The 17,809-nt window shown below is 49.1% G+C and overlaps 1 protein-coding gene across 1 annotated transcript; it reads right to left on the bottom strand.

Annotated features, from left to right (window-relative positions):
* Positions 1–13,102: 13,102 nt before the first annotated feature.
* LOC115647960 (zinc finger protein 436-like) lies at positions 13,103–14,515 on the bottom strand. Its single transcript, XM_030554926.1, has one exon. The coding sequence runs from the start codon at positions 14,478–14,480 to the stop codon at positions 13,434–13,436; it is 1,047 nt and encodes a 348-aa protein (XP_030410786.1). The 5' UTR covers positions 14,481–14,515; the 3' UTR covers positions 13,103–13,433.
* Positions 14,516–17,809: the final 3,294 nt, after the last annotated feature.

Genomic DNA, 17,809 nt, shown 5'->3' with positions numbered 1-17,809 from the left:
ACCGCACAAAGTTCTATTGGTGTCTGAGATGTTGCCCTCCCTCTCTCACCCACCGCACATCAGCCCCACTTGTTGAACAGAGTCAGAGTCAACTCCCAGTCACCCCCACCACTACCAATGAAGAATCTAGTACCCATCATGCTTCTCTTCCCCCTCCCAATGCACTAGTGAGTTGCAGGCTCTCCAGACCAAGCTTGTGAGCATGCACCATTGCCCATGTTCTATGCAAGAAGAAAGTACAAGGAGAGAGACACAGACAGACATACGAAAGACCAACTCAGCATCTGTACCCACCTTCCTGGTTCCAGGCCACTGCTCAGAAGAACCCGCTCCTCTCTGTCCTGGAAGATCAGAAAATTCTCCTCCCGAACCCAGAATAAAGAAGTAAACTTTTATGAGAAACCAAACCCACCTAAAAGGAAGCAGCCATCTGTACTCAGCCTCTGCCCTGAATTTATCTTTGGCTATAGTCGTGGAGCTAGAAGTTGTGAAGTGTAGTTATGCGGGAGACACAAAGCGGAGGAGTGTTCATATCTGCTTGGAAGGATGCCCAGGCAGCTCAGGTCCACCTCTGCCAGTATCTCCTCGGGCGAGGGCTCCTGGACAATTCCTCTGCAAACTAATAAAGCCAAGCAAGAACTATCACTATGCAGAGCTCTATTAATGCACTCATCCCTGCCTCCCACTCCCATTCCATCTACAAGAGCCCCACTCGATTAACAGAGATGGAGTTAACACCGACAGAAACTGCTCCACTATCCACTACCCTGCATGATTTTCATCCTCTCCTACTTCTTCAACCTGAGGACTGTTCATGTCTGCTTAGGAGGACGTCCAAGCTGCTCAGGTCCACGTCTGCCAGTTTCTCCTCTGGCTGGGGCTCCTGGATGTTTCCTCTGTAAGAACAGCTGCAAAAGCCAAGCATGAGCCATCAGTACACAAAGCTCTGTTGGTGCGTGAAATCTCGCCCCCATCCCTGCCTCCCTCTCCCATCCCATCCACATCACCCCACCCCTTGAACAGAGACTGAGTGATAATTTCTCGTGGAGCAACAGTGACACCAGATGCCCCATCCGGGTAATACCAAAGCATTTCCCTTAGGGAGCAACAGGGACACTAGGTGGCCACTGAGTGCAATTACACAGAATATTTCCGTAATGGAGCAGGAGTGATACTGGGTGGCCACTCGGAGTAACGCACAAAGTATTATCCCCATGGAGCAAAAGTGACACTGAGTGGCCAATCCAGGTAATGAACAGAGCGTTTCCCTCAAGGAGAAACAGTGACAACCCTTGGCCACTCGGGTTAATGCACAAAGCATTTCCCTCATGGATGAACAGTGATAATGTGTTGCCACCTGCGGTACTCACACAGCAATTCTTAAGCAGCAGCAGTGACACTGGGCAGCCATTTGGAGAAATGCACAGAACATTTCTCTCCTGGAGCAACAGTGACTCTTGGTGGCCACTCGGGGTAAATGAATTGATGTGGTGTTAAATACTAACACTACAATCCATTTGAAATCTTCCATTCAAAGTTGCAAAACCAAACAACATGTTTGCCAGACACAGTTAACTAGTGTTGTTTAACTTTGGTATTGAGCATTTAACCCTTAAGGTAACACAATGCTTTACAAAATTTAAACTGTTTTAAAATCTTTTCCCATTGTCCTGGCTTTCACTGCCCTGCTGCAGCCACGACTTTGCGTTTTATTTAAATCTGGTTTTGGGAACAAAATAGCAGATAAGAACTATAATAAAAGAGAGAAAGACCATGCCCCACACTGAGCCTTCAGGTGGCTCTGTGTAACCAAACTGTCAGCAACCAAATCTACGCTGGTAATTAAGCTTAGGGGTTCTCATGCAGGTCCCCACATCTGTAACCTAAAGTTCAGAGTGGGGAAGGAACCTTGACAAGAGCAACAGTAGAAACCGAGGCTCTAAAAAATAATACAAGTAAAAAAATCAAGAATTTTGCAACTAACATCTATGGCGGATAGATGGCTCAAACAGCACGCCACCATACTGGCCCGACCAGTAATGGAAAAAACAGGGAACGTAGAAGAGGCAACCTGGGCAGTCAAGCACTGGAAAGCCCAAGCTCTTCTAGCAGGGTAACAGATGGCCCAGAGTCACGATAGGCTCGAGCAAATATAGCAGGAAAATAAAACATTGCAAACAGCTGCAAGCAACCTACAAAAAATACATGTGCCGTCCCGTTATAAATACTAGTGGTGAAGAGGAGGCTTCAGGTAGCTCCCCTGTGCCTGAAGAATGGGGACAGAAAGGGAAAAAGGGGGCCCTAGCAAAATGAAAAGATGAAATGGGGTCCACTGCATTGCAATCACCACCTTATGAAAACAGCCATGTTCCGGTTAAACTAAGACCGAAGCTGGTGCCTGTCAGAATGGGACGAGCAAGTGCATAGCAGGAAAGAGTAGCACACAATACTGTCACTGAACTGATAAATCAGATGAAGGAAAATATGGAACAGTTCACAGAGCACATTAGGAGCTAGGAGCTGCGACTCGACCACAGAGGAGTGAATAAAAAAGAATTTCACAGTAAAATACCCAAAATTAAGTGGATTAACACCTAGAATTGACGCATCAACACATGGAGTTGCCCAAAAACAGTTAACTGCAGCAAAAAAAGGGCACTCCCACCATCCATCTGGCACGCACACAAAAGCAACAGACACTGGGGTAACAAATTCGGTTTTACAAGAGCAGTTAACTACTCCAACTCTCCTCTCAAAGCCAGAATAAAAATCGGGGTGCAGTTCCCTACAGTGTCGGTTCCCAAATGCTTTGACCCACAGAACCACACTCTGCGCTCATATTTAATAATAGAACTTCTCAAATGTGTGTACATACAAGTTACGTTTTTTCCTTTATGTGCCTCCTCACTTTGCTAAATGCACTGCTGCCTGTACTTTCAAGTACCTTGATGGCGTTAATCTCTCTTGGCTCAGGTCTCACTACCTTCCTAAGTTGCTCTCCAACCCCCCCCCCTTCTCCCACCTCTCCTCACTTCAGCTCTTGGTTTTAAAAGTTGTACTTTTTACAGAAGCCTCCAAAGGATGAAGCAACTAAAAAAAGAACAAAACAAAAAGAAAACAAGGTAAAACCTTTACTTTAAATAAACCCAGTGAATTTATTATTTTAACCCTTCAGGAATGCAACCGCTGGAATTATTCCTACCTTTCTTGAAGATATAGTTGGCAAGCAACAGAAATGCAGACTCTGCTTCTAATCCTAACCCCATGCACTAATATAGCAGAGTTTTAAAATAATGTTAAATATAAAGTAATGCAAAATTCCTTACTACCAAATTAATACAATACATTTGCCATATATTAATATCTTTTTATCAATTTATATTACAAGTTTTAAATAAGGTAATAATTTGTTTACTCAAATGCTTAACCATTTTTATTTTTGTTTACCTAATTTTGTATAGTTATGAATAGAATTCTGGTGCCATTTGTTTTTAATTATAAGTTTGTCCTATATGTCACGTGTGTTGTCTTATGTTGTATGTCATGTGACTATTTTTTATTATTTTTATTTTGTTGCAACAAAATTCAATTTAATCCCTTTTTAAAAAATATATGTATATGTGGTACCACACTATTTTAAAATCATGGTTGTAGTATAATCATAATATTATTAACACCATTTTTTTATGCAAAGTTCAAAAAGGCTTCAGTTACAAATATATGTACATATATTTATGCCTCAAGAAATAATGCAATCGCAAACAAAAAGGATTCTCCTTTTGAAAACACTTTTGGTTTTTAAGTATGTTTTATTGTTATTCAAAGAAAAAAGATAAGGGGAAACCTCAACATTGACATTTTGTTAATATTATCTTTACCTTAAATTCTTGTTTGGACTTTTTATAAACTTGTTTGTACTTTTAAATATAGCTATAAGAATGTGATAGCAAAAAATTTATGAATAAAGCTAACCAAACAATGTCAACAGGTCTCCACGTTTTCAACAAGCTTCCGCTTTTGACTCCCAAACACAAAGCATCAAAGATTAATACCTTCAAAGTATTTGCATGAACCTGTATTTAAAATTTATTTTGGTTTAATTTGATACGCTTTTCTTTTGTTATGGTATGTTAATGGGAAGTAGTAGTGGTTAAAGTTTGTGCTTCTAAACAATTAACAAAAGTGAAGTTGGTATCACAAGCAAATTAACTCTAAAAAACTTGTTAAAATGATGTTACTAACTCTTTTGCTGAAAACAAAGTGTTCAGCAAGTGAAAGCGACAAACCTTCTCGTGGAAGGTTGTGAGCATTTATTTTAGCCATTAAGCATTACGTTTACTATGAAATATTAGTAATGCACCTCAAAGGAAAATGAATGTCTAGACAACAATTGCAAAAGTACACCTTGCGTTATAAAAGACTCGGTCCCTATTACATTGTTCTTAATACACAGTTTAACTCAGTTTGTTTACAATGTAGTAAGTTTGGGTTACTGAAAACAAAAAAGGAAAAACAAACTTGTTAGTGAACATAGTAAAAAGTTTAAGTTGCATCCCACAGACCAAAGCCACCAGAAAATATCACTCTCTGAAGAAACCAACAGATATCAGTATACAGTGAAGAAACCCCCAAAGCATCAAGAAAAGAAAAATGAAGTGCTTTATAAATAAGAGACTGGTCAAATACACCTCTACCTGCCATATATGGACCATTAAGTTAACAATCAGCTAAAAACCATTAGCTGGACCAGGATAAACCGTCATTTAATTTCAACTTGGTTACTGTGTAAAAACTGTATTGTTGCTGTATTACTGTATTATCATTGTACTGTGTATTATTGCTTTACAACATTACAAGCAGTTTACCTTGCTAAACTGTTTAGCCAACACACAGCTAAGACTTAAACAAACAGCAGCAAACATCATGAAGGCAAGGAAGAAACAAACTAGTAAACAAACAAAAGTTACATAGTAATTGCAAATTGGGTGAACAAATTGCCTGTTAGTACGAGTCATAATTTGGGTCAGTGACACGACATCCTAAACTGAGGCACACATTATTCAAAACAATCTTGTTCAGTGTCTGGCTACCAATATTAAATCCTGACAATATTTGATAACCTACTGAATGGACAGTAACCAATTTATCTGGGAGACAGCAGCCGTACGAAGCAACTGGATCTACATCAACTCCTGGTGTGGCACAGAGCAGTTTGAGCAATGGAGCAGAGAAGCTCTGCTCCCATTTCCTGCCCAGTGAAGCTTTCTGGAGGGTGACAACAAGCAGGAGGGGTCATTTATAACCTGGATGGGCAGTGCTGTGTAGTAACCAATCACAAGATAGTTATATATAACGGGCCTCAGTGGTAGTGTCACTACTCCAAATTTGTGTTTTACTTCTCACCTACATTATCACAATCCCTCCCCCAGTATTTCAAAACACTCAGCCTACTATTAATACCGAACCAAATGGCAAGTGTCATTGCCCTAATAAAAGTGGGTTGCTATCTGCAATATCAGGGCCAAACTACAACAACAAATTGGGAAAGAATTGTTATGCTTGGATATAAATTGCTTTTCTATGTATACACACACATTACACACATATGCCTGTATACACTAGAAACATATATGTGCCATAGCCACATTATTCATAGATATTATTTGGGAGGGCCCCTAATGCTCAGTCATAACGCTACATTCCTCAGTCACAGTCCCAGGCCCAACATTCCCAGGCCCACCATAAGGGACTAAACCAGGGGTTGACAACCTACGGCACGCAAGCCGATTTTGAGCAGCAAGCAGCTGCCTGCCACAGTCCCAGCCCCTAGCCTAACTCAGCCCCCTCCCCCCCCCCCGCCCACCGTTCTCCCCTGTGGGGGCAGGAGGCAGAAGCTTGGTCCCGCAGCAGTCAAGCTTCCCTCTCCCCCTCTTCTTCCCCCGGCATGGTGCTTTCCTGCCCTGCCCTGCCCCCTCTCCCTCCCTGCGCCAATCATCTGATGGCCCTTGTGAGGGGCAGGGGGAAGAGCAGCAGCATGTGCACAGCTCCTTAGAGGAGACAGAGAGAGGTAGGGATGGAGCCTTGGGGAAGGAGGTGGAAGAGGGCACATCCCTTCCAGCCCCCTGCCATGAGCTGCTCAGGGCAGGGGGCTGGGAGCACCCCCACGAGCCAAGCACCCCAGCCCTCTGCCGTGACCCCCCCCACACACACACACACAGCCTTCTGTCCTACACCCCCCATATCTCTGCCCTGACCCTCCCACATACTCAGCATTCTGCCTTACACCCCAGCCCTGACCCCTGAACGCCCCCCAGGTCTGGGGTCCTGGCCGCAGGCCCTGCTCAGCCTGCTGCCCACCTAGGTGAGCAGAACCCCAGGCTGGCAGTTGGCTGAGCAGGCTGTGGCGTAAGATCAACATTTTAATTTCATTTTAAATGACGCTTAAACATTTTGAAAACCTTGTTTACTTTACATACAATAGTTTAGTTATATAATATAGACTGATAGAAAGAGACCTTCTAAAACCGTTAAAATGTATTACTGGCACACAAAACCTTGAGTGAATAAATGATGACTCGGCACAGCACTTCTGAAAGGTTGCCGACCCCTGGACTAAACAATAATGAGATGATAAATCTATCAGTCATCCGAGGGAATGTGCAGACTGAACGACGGCTGGACCACGAGTGCATGTGCAGGTGGCAGGTTGAGTGAGGTGAGCGGAGAGATGGCAAGCCTTGGGAGCAGGTTGGAGGAGGTTGAATGGGTCTCACTGTGGGGCAGGCTGGAATGCACTGAAGGAGATGATGAAGGTCCCAAGGTTGAGGAGAAATGGTTGAAGTGGACTGGGGGAGGGGGTTGGGGAAGAAGGAGAGAGAGGCGCTCAGGGGCCCCATAGATGGAGAGAGGGACTGGGGGGGGGGGAGTTAGGAACTGGGGGTGGAGATTGAGGAGTGTTCAAGGGAGGAGAAAAGGGGGATGAACTGGGGGTGCTGAGCAGTCCCTACAGGAGGAGGAATGGGCTGGGGTGCAGGTTGTGGTGAGCTGGGTGGGTGTTGGAGAGAAATGGGGGCTGAGGGGCCCCCACAGAAAGAGGACTAGATGGGAGAAGAATAGGGATGACGGGGCAGATTGGGGTCGGTTCAGGGAGTGGAGGAAAGCAAAACGGGGGCTGAGGAGCCCAATGATTGGAGAGATGGGGTGAGGGGGGTTGGATGGAGAAAGGGGGAGGCTGAGGGGCCCACGACTGAGGGGGTTGGAGGGAGGAGGGTGGGGTCAGTGGCTCGACTGGGAGGGGTTGAAAGAGAAGGGGTGGCTGAGGGGCCCAAGAACAGGGGGGGTTAGAGGAAGGAGAAAGGGGGGCTGAGGAGCCCATGACTGAGGAGGTTGGAGGGAGGAGGGTGGGGTCAGTGGCCCACGACTGAAGGGGTTGGAGGGAGGAGGGTGGAGTCAGTGGCCCACGATTGAGGGGGCTGGAAGGAGAAGGAGGGGGCATGAAGGGCCCACGACCGGGGCAGGGGTTGGAGGGAGGAGAAGAAAGGGACCGAGGGGCCCATGGGGGAGGGGGTTGGCGGGAGAAGGGGGGTTGGAGGCCCGGGACCAGGAGGGGCTGAGGGGCCCAGGGGGGGTGGAAGGAGAAAGGGGGGCTGAGGGACACATCAGTGTGGGGGTTGGAGGGTGGACTAAGGGGGGCTGAGGGAGGAGAAAGGGGAGGAGCCTGTAGCTGAGGGGAGAAGGTTTAAGGGGGGGCTGAGGAGCCCGGGGGGGTTGAAGGGAGAAGGGGGGGTCTGGAGGCCCAGAACCGGGGGGATGAGGAGCCTGGGGGTGGGTTGGAGGAAGGAGAAGGGGGGGTGGAGGCCTAGGACCGGGGGGGGGGGGGTGAGGAGCCTGGGGGTGGGTTGGAGGAAGGAGAAGGGGGGCTGAGGGGCCCCTGGCTGAAGGTAGGTTTAAAGGGGGGGGGGGTTGGAGGGAGAAGGGGAGACCCGAGGGAGCGGTTAGAGGAAGGAGGCCTAGGACCTGGGGGGGGTGAGGAGCCTGGGGGTGGGTTGAGGGAGGAGAAGGGGGGGTAGAAGCCTAGGAGCAGGGGGGTTGAGGAGCCTGGGGGTGGGTTGGAGGCCTAGGACCTGGGGGGTGAGGAGCCTGGGGGTGGGTTGAGGGAGGAGAAGGGGGGTTGAGGGGCCCCTGGCTGAAAGTAGGAGGTTTAAGGAGGGTTGGAAGGAGAAGGGGAGACCCGAGGGGGTGGTTGGAGGGAGGAAATGGGGGGCCTGGAGCCCCAGAACCGGGGGGGGGGAGGGGGAGGAGCCTGGGGGTGGGTTGAGGGAGGAGAAGGGGGGGTAGAGGCCTAGGACCGGGGGGCAGGGTGAGGAGCCCGGGGGTGGGTTGAGGGAGAAAGGGGGCTGAGGGGCCCCTGGCTGAAGATAGGAGGTCTAAGGGGGGTTGGAGGGAGAAGGTGAGACCTGAGGGGGGGTGGAGGAAGGAGAAGTGGGGAGTGGAGACTCAGAACCGGGGGGGGGGGGTGTGAGGAGCCTGGTGGTGGGTTGGAGAAAGGAGAAGGGGGGGTGGAGGCCTAGGACTGGGGGGGTGAGGAGCCTGGGGGTGGGTTGAGGGAGGAGAAGGGGGGCTGATGGGCCCCTGGCTGAAGGTAGGAGGTTTAAGGGGGTTTGGAGGGAGAAGGGGAGCCCCGGGGGATGGAGGAAGGAGAAGGGGGGGTAGAGGAAATTGGGAGCCCTGAGTGCTTCACGGTTGTTATACTGGTTGGTGACGTCACTTCCTCTTCCCACCATTCCAGTTTCCGGCCCCGCCCCCTCCTGTCACGCCGGGGTGGCAGCACGTCTCCCACAAGCCCCTGCGGCGCGCCTCCTCACTCTTGCTCCCCTCCCCCTCTGCCCCGGGCAGGCCTTAGCTGGGCCCGTGGTAATGGGGGAGGGGTGGAGAGAGGGTGAATTGGGGACATGGGGATCAAACCCCAATCACATCCCATCACCCCAATGACTCTTCCTCACACCCGAATTACACCCTAATCACATCCCTTTCACACCCCATTACACCTGAATCACACCACAATCACATCCATGAAGGGGATACAGGGAGATGAGGAGATTTGGGAGGAAGAGGGTGGAGGGCAGGTGAGGGATGGGGAGGAGCTGGGGCAAGAGGAGTGAAAGGGATACAGAGAGATGAGGGAATTTGGGAGGAGGAGGAAGGGGGCAGGTGAGGGATGGGGGAGGAGCTGGGGCAGGAGGGGTGAAGGGGATAAGGGGATTTGGGAGGAGGAGGAGGAGGGGTGTAGGTGAGGGATGGGGAGGAGCTGGGGCAGGAGGAGTGAAGGGGATACAGGGAGATGAGGGAATTTGGGAGGAGGAAGGGGTAGGTGAGGGGTGGGGGACGAGTGAAGGGGATACAGGGAGATGAGGGGATTTGGGAGGAGTGAAGGGGGCAGATGAAGGCTGGGGGAAGAGCTGGGGCAGGAGGGGTGAAGCGGATATGGGGAGATGAAGGGATTTGGGAGGAGGAGGAGGAGGAAGGGGTAGGTGAGGGGTTGGGGGAGGAGCTGGGGCAGCAGGGGTCAAGGGGATACAGGGAAATGAGGGGATTTGGGATGGGGGGCACATGCCCCTGGGGGCGGGGTTAGGGGGCTTGATTTAGGGGAGAGGTGTGAGGGCCTGGGGGAGGGGAGCAGGGGCTGAAGTGGTTTCAGGGGAGGAAATTGAGGCACAGAAACCAGGGAGGGGAAGCAAAGCTTAGGGGGGGAATGGCTGAGGAAACCCCCGTAACCTACTGTCCCCAGTCCCGGCAGGGGTCACCCGTCCCCCTCACTGCACATTTGGCTGCTCCCCTGGCAGCATCGGTCAGCGACGCTCCCTCTGACACTCGCTGTTGCACATACTGAGGGCAGGTCCCAGCTTGTTTCTCACCCCACACTGGCAGCTCCGAGGTTCTGCCTCCTCCCTCCACAGGGAGAGAAAGCACAAGACCCTCCATCTTCCCTGCCACCCACAAAGGCCAATCAGCCATGGAGGAAAGAGACCCTCCGTCCCTCACCTTCTCCTCAATCCCACCACCGGCTCAGCGCCTGGCCCCTGCTGTGACATCGCAATGCAGACCTGGGGCAAGAGAGTACCTGCAAAAATCCTGGGATCGCTCCTCTCCAGCATAGTACATGCGCAGTAGCCTGCCCCCTCTTCCCACACATTTAGTAGTTTGTGATGTAAAAAAAAACTGTTGAGACAGTACAAATGGAGAAACGCATCTTTCTATACGTTATTACAGAGATGAAGGGGCACTGTTAGACAAACGTTCTTTGGAGTTAGAGCTGCTAGAATGCACAGTTCACCACCGCACATTTTCATTTAAAAAAAACCATACCAGCCTATCCCAATACATCCTTACTCCTTAGAGTAGGCTGCCCGCGTGATACGCATGACTGAGATACTGAAGAACTCAGCTTTATATGTAGTTACAATTTTCTGTATTGTTCCCTGGTGAAGGGTTAAAAACCATGTGCATTTTATATAACAACCTGGTATATGGATTGTGCCAGCACTTTTCCAGACCCAAAGTCCAGAGTTTGGTCTGGAAACCAGAGGCCTAAATTCCAAATAATGATTAGCTAAGAGAAAGCTGGGGTAAACAGATCATCATGTTTTGCTAAAATAGGCCTGCTCAGCAAATTGCCAGGTGCTGGAGCTAAGAACTAAAGAACTGTACCTTAATCAAAGTTGCAAATTGAACAAAGGATCTCTGTTCCTATCGTGTCAGTCTCTTCTGTAGGGAACGTTCTTCCCACAGATCCAACCTTGAGTTTATGAAAAGTTGGTACATGTCAGTGTAAGATATGGCACCCTTCCACCTCCCTTCCCAGGGACCAATGCCCTGCCTTAAAACACAAAGGGGACAGTCTGTATTGTCATATACTTTCACTGTTTCTTTGCTTTAACCCCTAGGAATGTACTTGTTGGACAATCAAAGGAGTTGCTCCGTTCCTATGGACCCCAAATCAGAATTCAACATATATATTTTATACTAACATTTCATCAAAGTATTAATTAAATGTTAACTTGCTAACTTGAGACCATGGGTGGAGACATTATGTAACCTGTTAGCCATTGGCTAATGTGCTATCGTCTTGCTGCAAAACCTATGCCGGGGTGTGGAACTGCCTATCCCGTCACTTTCCCCCACCCATGGAAAATCCATATATTCTATTGTAATCAATTAACTGATAGTATCTCTGAGCCTAATAAGCCAGGTCACACTCCGTCAGCGCTGTGTGTAATAAACTCCTATGCTTGACCTCTACACGGTGTGGATTTAGGTCCTTCACCTGCTGTGACTGTTCCGCCTCAACTGTGCTTGTTTCCCCCTCTGTAGAAGGTTAAGGGTTACATCCTCCTCCCTGGCACAAAAGCCTCTTTCACAACCCCCTCAGGAAACAAATCCATGACCCTTTTGCCCAGTTCTTAGTTACATACTGTGCAATTCTCTTCCTGGATCATCAGAGACAATACAGACCTAAAACAACTGAGCAACAGCGTGATTGAGTGCAGTCACTTCAATTAGTTGCACAACTTGATGAACTAGCCCCCACCCCATTTCCGACTGGAGATTTAACAACAGTTAGTATGTCCAAGACCTTGGAGTGGTCTCTCCTGGTGACTGAACTGAATTTGAAGTTTCTCCATGTTGTCATGGAAGGAGCAGAGAAAAAGCAAACAAATAAGAAATGACTATTTCAGTAAATGGGCATTTTCTCAAAGTCCCCAATAAACCTGAGCCACACTTTGGCAAATAAAATTAATATCTGCTTATGTGACCCAATGTCCTTTAAGAAGGAAAAAGCCCACATCACACAAGATACAGCCAGTTTCATAGAACTAGAAATTCCAGAGCAGGTTAAATATGACGACTCAGAATCAGGACAAGAGATTCTCCCATTGCATTCTCCTCTGAGGCGTTCAAACCTCCTGCTCTCATTAGTATCAAGTCATATTATTTACACAAGTTCTAGCATCGTGGTAATGGAAAAAACAAAACAAAACCAACCAGCCAGCCTCTCCATCTGCAAACAATCCCATATCAGTAGGTAAAGTCCTACAACAGGCTTTGCCAACCGTTGGCAAACTGGGATTTCAACTCCAAATGATCTCACTGTATTTGAGGTCCATCCAGGTCTGTTACACTTTCATCTCAGGCCCTAAATTACTGTTTAGGAGCAAAGAAAACAAATTGTGAACCACAAACAGAGGGCTGAGAACCCTGAATGATAGGACACATTGAATGGTGGAATTGTAGAAAGTAGAGAAGATAAATTCTAGCGGGTGTCATGCAACCACCAGGTGATGCTCTGGAACTGCTCCCTACGAAACCGGTCAGGACTCTGGGGAAGCCTCCTCTCTCTGAGCAGACTGTCTCCAGGGCAAGAAGCTTATGCAGCTTCCACCTTCCTGGGTCTGACTCCAGAGCATTCAGCATCCGCTGCCCCACCGTACACTTCCCACAGCAAGCCCTGCACAGGTGGGGTCCTGGGGAAGCCACAGGGTCCTGCACACCAATTTCGCAGTCAGACGTGACTCTCAGCCAGACAGTAAAACAGAGGTTTATTAGATTACAGGAGCATGGTCTAAAACAGAGCTTGTAGGTACAGAGAATGGGACCCCTCGGCCGGGTCCATTCTGGGGAGGCAGGAAGACCAGAGCCTCGTCTGGTTTCGCTCCATTTCCCCAGCTACCTCCAAACTGAACCTCCCTCCAGCCTCTCACCCAGCCTCTGTCCAGTTTCTCGGGCACAGGTGTCACCTGGCTCCAACCTCCCTCCTGGGTTCTCATGTTACATGCTCAGATAGCTTCCCTCAAGGAAAGTCTCCCATCCCCAATGCAGCCAGTCCCAATAAACCTCCCCTGCTACCTTCCCAGGCCAATACTCCCCACTCCCTGCTGTGCCACAGGCACCCACCCAGTATTCAAAGAAAACATTGAGAACATTCCCACTTCGTCACAGTCACACACCCTTATTCCCACCACCGAGGTATTGGTGCAGCCCACTGGGAAACTGAGGCACACACAGTATTCATGTAAAACTCACATAGGTTCACATACAACATAACAAGGGAAAATCCCCACTTTATCACACCCTCTATCCCCGCGCCTTCTCTGTTATATTTACATTGAGGAAAAAGAGTACAAGACACAACTGCTATTCAGCAGAACCCAGTGCAATCTGGGAATGAGGCAATCTGTCCCTAATGGGGGAACCTGGTGACTAACAATCACTGCAGTGGGAGGAAAAGTATAAACGTGATGCTCCAAAATTGGTTACACTAGGAAAAGTGATGGAGGTTGTGTCCAGTGGCGAAGGAGCTGAGATGCCACAAATGCTGCCTTAAAGTTCACTACTTTGGAATTAGGAAAAGGGGGGAAAAAAATCTTTCCTGAGTCCTAGACAAGATTTTCATGGTGTTTATCTCCCTTGCACCTTCTCTGGTGATACATAAGAGAAAAGCTGTGATGGAAGGTTTTCCCGCACTCATGGCATTCATAGGGTTTCTCCCCTGTGTGGATCCTCTGATGTGTAATAAGGCCAGATTTCCGAGCGAAGGTTTTCCCACACTCGCAGCATCCATAGGGTTTCTCACGGCAGTTGTAGGGTTTCTCACCTGTGTGGATCCTCCAATGTTTTATAAGGGCTGAGTGCCAAGAGAAGGTTTTCCCACACTCATACCATTTATAGGGTTTCTCCCTTGTGTGACTCCTCTGATGCGCAATGAGATTTGAATGCTGAGTGAAGGTTTTCCCACAGTCACAGCATCCATAGGGGCGCTGCCCCCTATGGATTCTCTGATGGCAAATAAGGTGCGAGCTCTCAGTAAAGGTTTTCCCGCACTCACAGCATCCATAGGGTTTCTCCCCTGTGTGGATCCTCTGATGGCGAATAAGGCCTGAACTCCGAGTGAAGGTTTTCCGGCACTCACAGCATCCACGGGGTTTCTCCCCCGTGTGCATCTTCTGATGGCAAATAAGGTGTGAGCGCTGAGCGAAGGTTTTCCCGCACACACAGCATTCATGGGGTTTCTCCCCTGTGTGGATCCTCTGATGGCGAATAAGAGTTGAGCGCTGAGCGAAGGTTTTCCCGCACTCGCAGCATCCATAGGGTCTCACTCCAGTGTGGATTCTCTGATGGTGTGAGCACCTCCTGAACTTTTTCCCACTCTCAAAGCCCGTGTTATTTCTCTCTCCCGTAAGGATTCTCTGCCAGGCTGTGGCTTCCTTGAGGCCTTTGTGAGTTTCCCGATAGTGAACAGATATTCCAACTTTCTGCACTGGCTGGTTCCCCTGACACTTCTCTGGCCTGTGCTGCCCCTGAGAGCCTTTTCCCTGCTCGCAACTCCTGGACACACTCCCTTTGCATCTTTGCAACAACGCCCCATGTGCTTCCAGTTGCTCCTCTTCCTGCTGAGGCGTCTGCTCCACAGTCTCTCTCACCATCCCCTCACCTGCTGGGACAGAGAAAGGAAAACCTCAGAAACCGAAAGGGAAAAGGGGGGACAAGCCAAGACAGTAGCTGGAGATGGGGAAATTCAGTCCCTGATTTTTCTCCAACAGTGAGAGAGGAGAGGATCAATTCTGCATCCAGTTCCCACTGAAACACTCAGAGAGAAGGGAGTCTGGGGAGAGAACTACTGCCAGGAGTTAGGATGGGTAGGAAGCCAGGAACAGTATCTGCCTTGAGGATAGGACACCTGCTGAGGACCACCCTGAACCCAGAGACCTCACAAGGTCTTTGCTGGGAATCCCAGCTGTTTCCTTCAACAGCTGAGTAGGTTTAATGATACAGCTGCCTCTCAGGATCTCTCTTTCCTCTGAGCCCTGGAAATCTGGGGCCCACGGCTCTTCCTCTTGTTCCAGCTGGGAGATGACATCAGGTTTGAAAAGTGGGAACACTGCTCAGGGCAAAGAAAACCAGTGAGATCAGATAACATGCAAAAGAAGAAGTTACTCAACTTGTGCAGTAACAATGGTTCTTGAGATGTGTCTCCCTATGGGTGCTCCACTGTAGGTGCTAGCACGTTAAAAATAGTTGTGTAGACCGGTGGCTTTCCACACTACTGTGCCCCTTTCAGGGGTCTGATTTGTCTTGCATACCTCCGAGTTACACCTCATTTAAAAACTACTTGCTTACAAAATCAGACATAAAATACAAAAGTGTCACAGCACACCATGAATTGCTGACTTGCTCATTTTTACCATATCATTATAAACTAAATAATTGGAATATAAATATTGTACTTACATTGTATATTACAATGTATATTATATAGATCAGTATAAACAAGTCATTGTATGAAATTTTACTCTGTACTGACTTGGCTAGTGATTTTGCTGTAGCAACTCTGGAAGACCTCTGAGTACCCCAGGGGTACACATACCGCTGGTGTAAACACTGCAGCTCAGGCTTAAGAGACTGAGCTCCAGCTCAATCTACAACATATTTGCAGTTACATACAGGCCACCAAGGCCAGTCTGGGGACCCAGACTGGGAGGATCTCTCCCAAAGGCAGCGCAAACATCCCAATACGTGCTACTTACGAGACTTTGCTGTTTGGAAGGGTGTTCCCCACAGCTCCACCACTCTGAGACAGGGCATTTCGGAGGCAGCACCCTTGTGTGTCATGATGGCACCTCAGCGAGTCTCAATGATTTCAGACTCCTTATAAACACCGTCTCTTCTGGGGTGCTGCAGCCAGTAGGTATTTACAGCCACATGAGAGAGGCTTTGCATTGTCCAGTGTGCTGCATTCATACGCGGACAGTTCTCGATCGTGTTTCCATGTAAATGGAGACAGGTCTATGCTACTTCAACAGGAATTACACCTCCATCCCAGGAGAGGAATTCACTCCTTCACACCCAGTCAGTAACAAAGCACATTGAGAGGGAAGCTGACCCATGCTTATTTTTCATTAAAAAACCTACTAAATAAAGCCCCCATTCTCCAGAGGGAGACAAGGTCAAAGTGAAGGGCTAGGAGCATGAATCATAAAATAACAGAAACACATGGGGTAAAAGGACCTAAAGGTGTCAGTTAGTCCATCCTCCAGCCATGAGGCAGGACCAAGTATACACAGACCATCGGTTTAACCTCTTCTTCAAAACCTCCAGTGACCAGGATCCCACAACCTCTCTTGGCCCGTATTACACAGGAGGTCAGACTAGATGACCAAATAGTCTCCCTTGGCCTTAAAATGTCTTGATTGACAGAAGGAAGGACTTAGCACATGCCATTGTGCGTTGTGTCCCTCAGATGTGAACACCAGCATTTATTTGCAGGCACTCCAGCAGCGTGCACTGTGCCAGCTGTAGCTTTACATGAACAGTGGAGGGACTAGCTTGGCAGAACTGTGACACCGAGAGAGGTGCACGTGAAACTGGAAGGAACAAGTATTCCTCATTTCAGTGCGGAGTGGTGCAGGCAGCATCAATAAAGGCGCACAAGGGTGTGTTCTTGCCACAAGGTTTGTCAGCAGGCTGGTGCCATACATGCCTGGGGTCCCTGGGGCTCAGTGAGGGGTAAGTGAAGGCAAGGACTCAGAAGGAATCCTCATTGGAAGGGTAAAGGGGTGGTGACATTATGAAAGACCAAGATGGATTGTGTGCAGTAGGCTCAGGATCTGAGCGCAGGCCGGGGGGAGGCAGCTTCTATTCCCTACATCGGACCTAACCCCAAGTTTTGCCTTAGCAAAGAGATGGTGTCAGCATTTGCACTGTCCTGCGCCTGTGCTCTGCTCCCAAAGTGTTCTGTAGCGGGGAGGGCGGAGCGCTGGTCTGCGTCTCACTGGCCTCTCGGGGTGTCGCTGAAACAGGGCAACGCCGAGGGTGTATTGTGAACCTTAACTCTTCATTTCCCCTTCTAAGAACTGAGGGGATGGGAATCCTTACCCAGCGAGGTTACGTTCTTGTAGTTCTCCTGCATGACATGTCTGTAAAGGGCTCTCTGAGCGGGGTCCAGCAGAGCCCACTCTTCCCTGGTGAAATACACAGCCACCTCCTCAAAAGTCACCGGCCCCTGAAAGAGAAAGAGCCCCCCACTCTGCACCTGCTGCCCAGTGACAACCCCACTGGTCACAGGGGAGAGGGCCAATCACATGGAAGCTCTGGGAGGCAGGCAGGCAGGATCACACTCCCTCCCCATCAGAACAGACAGGAGGCATCAGGGGGAGGGGGGAAGAGAGAGAGAGGGAGTGCGCGCCCCTCGCCCCTTCTAGCAGAGAGAGATGGGAGGGGTCTGAACATTCAACACTCACCTACCTGCCAGAGGCTGATACAGGTGATAGAGCCTCTGGCAGATATCCCAACAGCCTCCCCAGTGCCAGCACTTGGATGGGATGGGATGGGGTGTCTTCCCCGGGCCTCACTGGCGGTTGCCCTCTGGCTAGTAGGTTCAGACTCCAGCATTGGAGGCTAGTACATTTCCCCAGCCCAGTCCAGGGGGGGCTGACAAATTAGGGAATTTCCACCCACAAACCCCATGGGTCTGTTGCTAGAATCTAGGCACCACCATAAACAAATCCCAGCTGGTTTGTCACACCCTCTTCTTCTCCCTTTCTCCACCCTGGGTATTTCCTGCCCCCACCCACCTCCTGACTACCCCCAGAAGCACCCATCTCCTATGTCTTTACTGCCCTTCCGCTGCCAACAGGCCCACTGTGCCAAAGTGAGAATGTTCTTAATGTTGTCTCTGAATATTTTGGGGATGCCTCAGTTTCCCCTATGCCTTTCTTAAGTATCTTGGTGGGGGGACCAGGGTGTGTGATTGTTG

This window comes from Gopherus evgoodei, chromosome 3, assembly GCF_007399415.2.
Source record: "Gopherus evgoodei ecotype Sinaloan lineage chromosome 3, rGopEvg1_v1.p, whole genome shotgun sequence".
NCBI lineage: Eukaryota > Metazoa > Chordata > Testudines > Testudinidae > Gopherus > Gopherus evgoodei.
This window is presented reverse-complemented; position numbering and strand designations above follow the sequence as displayed.